Source organism: Aphanomyces astaci, assembly GCF_000520075.1.
Source record: "Aphanomyces astaci strain APO3 unplaced genomic scaffold supercont1.9, whole genome shotgun sequence".
In the NCBI taxonomy this organism is placed as follows: Eukaryota; Oomycota; class Saprolegniomycetes; order Saprolegniales; family Verrucalvaceae; genus Aphanomyces; species Aphanomyces astaci.
In genome coordinates, this window is record NW_009798272.1 from 991634 (window position 1) to 998234 (window position 6601).

Consider the following 6601-nt stretch of genomic DNA (forward strand, 5'->3'; position numbering starts at 1 on the left):
TTATACTTACGCACCATAGCATTAGGTGCGGGCCGCGAAATGCGATGCTTGTGAAGTACCTCTGTGTGTGCGTGCAAAGTGATGAGCTGCATTCGGGGCCATGTACGGACTTAGTAGTTCTGCTGTGAAATGCATACAGGACCTTATTCTCGAAACAACTCCTGTTGGCGGTGCGTGCAGTGCTCGCGGTGGGACACCCACGGTTTACTATTACGCAGTAAAGTTGAGATCACTGAGCGGGCAAAGGTCAGCGGCAAACTAGAGAGAGTACCCTAACGAAGTCAACTACGAAATGTAAGATTGAAGTGGCCTCCAGCGGCAAACAGGATTGGGCGGCTATATATTGGCCCTTTTGGGGGGCGATGGGGGGGCTTGGGGCGGAGCCGTCTAGCTCGGTGGGTGGCACCACGTTTGTGGCATGAGATAAGAGGCAGCGTTGGTGCCACGTGAGGTCATTGTCGTCGAGATATTCGAGACGCAACCGCATGCGACACGAGTGCCCAGTTGAGGCGGACGGTGACATGTATGCATGTCAAAGTCGCATTTATTGGATTGATGGGTTCTATGTTTCATAATATGTATGCCGCCTCATCCCAGCCAGGGACTACACTACTGTAGCTCGCAGGTCGTGTGACGTCTGTAGTCATTTCACAACGCATTGACCCCTTGCAAGCATAGCGTTAGCATTTTTCAGAGCGAATGAGCCACAAAAATGAATAGGAAATCAGCGTAAACCAATAGACTGCACCAGTAGCGCAGTGCAAATGATTCGCCAAAGAAACAACTTCTCTCCGCTTACTTGCTTTAACATGGCGACCATTAACCTCGCCAAAGATGCAGTGCAAGCATCGCGGTGATCATGTCTTGAGGTCATGTATATTTCAGCCAATTATAGGCGTGCAATATGGAGTAGGATGCGTGGCCTACGATTTCGCAAAACGTTCGCTACTTGACCCGTTATATGAGTTATTGTATGGTCATGAAGTTTGGTAAATGCGAAAATGTAGGCCAGCTGTCCTACGTCTCTCTTGATTGTTGTATATCTGGCCTACAAAATCTGATGAATGTATTGTCATCGGAAATCGTAGGCCAGGTGGCCTGCTGCATTTGATTGGGTAAAATCACGAAAAACCCTACAAATTGCTTCAAGTTGGTTTTGCTCAGCTTTGCGGCTTGGACATTGAGACGCAATGCCCAAGCTGTGTGACCACACAATACATAGGCGTTTAGTAGGTGATGTGATGTGTGATGTAAAAGTTAGCTTTGTGGCTTGGTATACTTACGCACCATAGCATTAGGTGCGGGCCGCGAAATGCGATGCTTGTGAAGTACCTCTGTGTGTGCGTGCAAAGTGATGAGCTGCATTCGGGGCCATGTACGGACTTAGTAGTTCTGCTGTGAAATGCATACAGGACCTTATTCTCGAAACAACTCCTGTTGGCGGTGCGTGCAGTGCTCGCGGTGGGACACCCACGGTTTACTATTACGCAGTAAAGTTGAGATCACTGAGCGGGCAAAGGTCAGCGGCAAACTAGAGAGAGTACCCTAACGAAGTCAACTACGAAATGTAAGATTGAAGTGGCCTCCAGCGGCAAACAGGATTGGGCGGCTATATATTGGCCCTTTTGGGGGGCGATGGGGGGGCTTGGGGCGGAGCCGTCTAGCTCGGTGGGTGGCACCACGTTTGTGGCATGAGATAAGAGGCAGCGTTGGTGCCACGTGAGGTCATTGTCGTCGAGATATTCGAGACGCAACCGCATGCGACACGAGTGCCCAGTTGAGGCGGACGGTGACATGTATGCATGTCAAAGTCGCATTTATTGGATTGATGGGTTCTATGTTTCATAATATGTATGCCGCCTCATCCCAGCCAGGGACTACACTACTGTAGCTCGCAGGTCGTGTGACGTCTGTAGTCATTTCACAACGCATTGACCCCTTGCAAGCATAGCGTTAGCATTTTTCAGAGCGAATGAGCCACAAAAATGAATAGGAAATCAGCGTAAACCAATAGACTGCACCAGTAGCGCAGTGCAAATGATTCGCCAAAGAAACAACTTCTCTCCGCTTACTTGCTTTAACATGGCGACCATTAACCTCGCCAAAGATGCAGTGCAAGCATCGCGGTGATCATGTCTTGAGGTCATGTATATTTCAGCCAATTATAGGCGTGCAATATGGAGTAGGATGCGTGGCCTACGATTTCGCAAAACGTTCGCTACTTGACCCGTTATATGAGTTATTGTATGGTCATGAAGTTTGGTAAATGCGAAAATGTAGGCCAGCTGTCCTACGTCTCTCTTGATTGTTGTATATCTGGCCTACAAAATCTGATGAATGGAAGTTGTTGAGACTTGGTTTCGTCACGAGTACCAGAATCACACCAGCAATTGCAGCCTGCAAGTGGTTTTCAACGATGTCGCATACCGGTATGCAAGCCGGTGTTATTGTCGGCACTCATTACACCTAGCTCAAGCACGTATAAGTTATTAAGCAACGACTGGTAGTTACTGCAGCCCCATGCATGTGCCGTGCTTCAATTTCCCTGGTGGCTAAAGGATCTGTGCACAAATTTCTCGCACCAGTGTCGATTTTGAAGTCCGGGGAGGAAGAAAATAGGTCAGTGGTAGAGCATCGGTTTCTTAACTCAAAGGTCGTGGGTTCGATCCCCGGTTTCCCCGGATTATTTCCGCAAAGTTTTATCCGTCCCTCCTGGGGAATCCGAATAACAAGGGCTGCGTACGAAGACGAGCACCGAACTTCGAAGAAGGTCGCTCGAAGCATGAGGTGTGCGAAGTAAAAACCGAAGATTACACACCGCCCCTTGTCGAGCAGGCGCGTTACAATTGGCGAAGCGGTTCTACAGCATGTGTTTCTAGTATTGGCCCTCGCGGAGGAATGTCTTAAAAATGATAATCCAAACTCAATTAATCAATAGAGCTCTTTCGAAGATTCGTTGAGTTAGAATTTGAAAGTCAAACATGTCGCAGCGAAGTGAAACTCACGCTAAATATTATGGCTCTTTCGAAGACCCCAAGAGTTTGAGTTTGACACAACCCATGAGTGCCCATTACTTCCACTCAGTCAAATAAGTACACTTGGCATCAAAGTCATAGTTCTCGAATAGACAAAGTTATCTTAACTTGCATCATACTTAGAGATACAAATTTCAAGAGATATGACCAACTTACTGAAAATTATTGAAATATTTTCGCCCGCACCATTAGAGCATCTCCACCGCATTCCAGTAAATCGACACACCAATATCCGCATAGTGTTCGGATAACAACCTCCAGTACTGTAATGGACTGATAGATAATTCAGGATAATTCGCACCGCAAAAAGCCCAACTCCAGCCAGTAAATTCACCATCATTCGAACAGCCTGAGTGGAAACCCGCGTTAATTTCGACAATGAGGTATGCTTATCTCCAGGAATGGCACGCAATCATGCGCAACATGCATGCATATGTGCAAAGTTATCCTTAGTTTTCGGCACCAACGAGGCGGTGGGTGATGGGGAGGGCGGCGTGACAGGAGGAAGTCGTTGGAAGGCTCATAACCAGTTGGATGGGCAGGTAGAAGTAGCAGACAGATGAGTAGTTGAGGGGAGAACCGGAAGTGAATTAATTCTGACGGCAGAGAAGAAACTGGTTCTAGATATGCCAGTTCCTCCAACAGCGAATGAAATCTTAGATTATGATTGGCCACGACATCCTGTGATGTTTCGTGACGAATCTGCGCTGTCTTCTACTCTGAGGAAAAGCCTCTAGAAGGCATAAAAACGTCCTACACATCTAGCAGACGCTGCTACATGACTGACAGGGCAGTGGGGATGTTCTCTAGAAGAACAGGGTGTTCTGACTCACTCCGTTGCCGGTACTAGTGCGGTTGCGACCTATCATCGCGTCTACGCTTACATGCGCTTGAAAACGAACCAATACACAACATTTGATTGATAGTCTACGCATGCGTTAACAGAAGTCCAGAAGTCGCAATAGAGGGGGAGGGGGCATGCTCCGTTGGTCGAGAAACCAGTGCCTGTGATGTGGGCACCGTACACGAGCGAGCGGGTGCAGTGCTGGGGCAACGCATACAGGCGCTGGTTCCACGCGACCTGGTCGTCGTTGCATCTGTTCAGGCGCCAACTTTCGGAGTGCTTCCTACAAGAATCGCGATAAGATTAACATTATCGGTCGGCGAGGTTGGCACATGCTGAAGGACGACTGCCGTCATGGCCAATGCCGGCAGTCGTCCTTCACCATACAAGCGTCACATGCAGTCGTGTCGATGAGACACACAAGATAGGACTCATGGACTCACTCTAACTTAGCGTTGAGCGGCGCGCTATGTGGGGTCGAGGGCACGCACCTGTACTTGGCCGACATGGTGGCATGCCATTGCAACCAGGTAATCCTAAACGTGTTGGGAATTGTATGGACATGGAAATGTATGCGGGCCAGAACTCTTAACCAATCGGTCAAATCTGACGAATAATCTGACTTTAGCGCGCCGGATAGAATTTAGAGTCCCGCGGTGGGAGAATTAAAACGTTAAAATCTGACTGAAAAAATACAGTTTTGGAGCTTTAACCCTTTAGGCGCCACGAGTGGGGATGCTCTTAGAAGTTAAGTTAATGCTAAATCCCCAGGGTTAAGTTCAGGTGGTCAGAGTACAAAACATATGCCTTATCTAACTAGAGTTAATTCCCTTTATCTGGGTATTTACGAAACAAACTACGAAACACACCAACTATTGTGCTTTGCACCATTTTTGGCAATTCCAGGGTTAAATTCATTGTTTAAGATTTTCTCAGGCTTAAATAACATCTAAAGTAACTTGAATAACGATTGGGTGCGTTGTTTAATGTTACTTCATCTAATGCGATGATTAGCTGGTTGAAGGTGGTTTTACAGGCACTTTCGCAAAACAACTTATTTGCCGTTTTCATTCTGACAAACAACTTATTTGACGTGAACACGTCAAGGTGCTTGCCGCAATGAAACTGAAGCAGCTATGGCAACATACATGACTTCCCATCCGTGATCACTACAAACATCAACTACTCCGAGTAATTTATAACGTTAGGGATATAGTTAGGCTAGTCGTCGCTTTGTCCAATGATTCAAAGCTATGCCACACCTACAACACTTGATCTGTACTAACGTCAGTACTGTACGTGGAAAGCAAGTGTGAACTACGCACTACACGATGTATAGTACTCCCATTTCACAGCCTAATACGGTATGCATCGTGATGAACTGGTGGTTGAACTGCGTAAGTTGGCCTGGTGCTGCAACTCGATTACCAGTCTGCTCCGCAACATCTGTCACCTCCAACTTCTTATTGGCAGGATTTTTCTAATTCTATTCCATTTTAACCCCTGATTGGTGCATCGAACAGCGCAAGATCTCGTCTATGATTGGATAGTTTCAGCGTGTTCTAGACCGTTTTGCTCGAAAAGTTACGCGACCCCCAAGTAAGCGGGAAATTGTTTTTGAACATCTTTTGTACGCAGTGCATTCATTACTCAATCTTCCAACTTCAAACAACGTACCAATCGTTCGCTAACCTGGTGGTATGCCTTCACCACAACCGCGCGCCCCTCCAGACCCTCTGAATGCCCCGGCACGCCGATTGGGAACGGCAGCTCACCTCACCAGCATGGAGCGACATGCCATCTACGATACCCTTCTCGAAAGATCCGCAAGTGGCACACTGAGTCGTGGAGACTTCGTGGACGCTGCGAAGCAGTTTAACTGTCATGCACGCACTGTTTCGCGCGTGTGGTATCGTGGACGGGAGTCGATACTGAACGGCGATGTCGTGGCGGACGTAGCATCAAAATTACGTGGTAAAACCTCTAGCAATTTATAGATATATTCGTTTTCATAGATATCAATATTAAGCGTTGTACTATTTTAGGGAATTCTGCAGTAAGAAAAAGCGCTCAAAGGAAGAGATCGAAAAAATCATTCGACAAGTGCCGCACCACGACCGCCAAACCTTGCGCTCTTTGGCCAAAAAGTCGAGCATCCTCAAGACAACAATCGTGCGATAAATGAGGGATAATCCGCGTTTGAAGGCTCGCTCAAGTTACGTCAAGCCATTTCTGACCCTGGCGAACGTTGAAGCCTGCCTACGTTTTGCAATGGGGTTCGTTCGACCCTTGCCAAATGGAACTTTTCTTTTATCAGCATGGACAATTATGTCCATGTTGATGAGAAATGGTTCTATTTGACAAAGGTGAATCGAAGGTATTACGTGTACGATGATGAAGAAGTGGCGGCGCGAACTGTCAAGTCGAAGCACTTCATCACTAAGGTCATGTTTTTGGCGGCTGTTGCCCGCCCACGTTTTGACCCGCACACGAGGCGCGTTTTTGATGGCAAGATTGGCGTGTGGCCGTTCGTGGAGGTCGTGGCGGCGAAGCGAACAAGCGTCAATCGCGACAAGGGAACCTTGGTGACTGTTCCCTTGTCTGTGAATGCTGTGGTGTACTATGATACTGTAGTTACTAAGGCTATTCCTGCTATTATGTCGAAATTTCCTAGTACTACTACTAGTAGTGGCAAATTTATTATCCAGCAAGACAATGCGAG

At 47.4% G+C, this 6601-nt stretch overlaps 1 protein-coding gene and 1 pseudogene across 2 annotated transcripts in view; both read left to right on the top strand.

Annotated features, from left to right (window-relative positions):
* The first annotated feature begins 2607 nt into the window (after nucleotides 1-2607).
* On the top strand, nucleotides 2608-2681 carry H257_05142 (annotated as a pseudogene). The gene has a single exon. The product of its transcript is annotated as a tRNA-OTHER (tRNA).
* A 3516-nt stretch (nucleotides 2682-6197) lies between these two features.
* The window catches only part of H257_05143 (hypothetical protein), a gene marked incomplete at both ends in the record, with an annotated part of 864 nt that continues 460 nt past the window's right edge, over nucleotides 6198-6601 (top strand). The window contains one exon of the mRNA XM_009829906.1: nucleotides 6198-6496. Within this exon, the coding sequence (XP_009828208.1) occupies nucleotides 6198-6496 (299 nt within the window). The remainder of the gene's footprint in view (nucleotides 6497-6601) is intronic.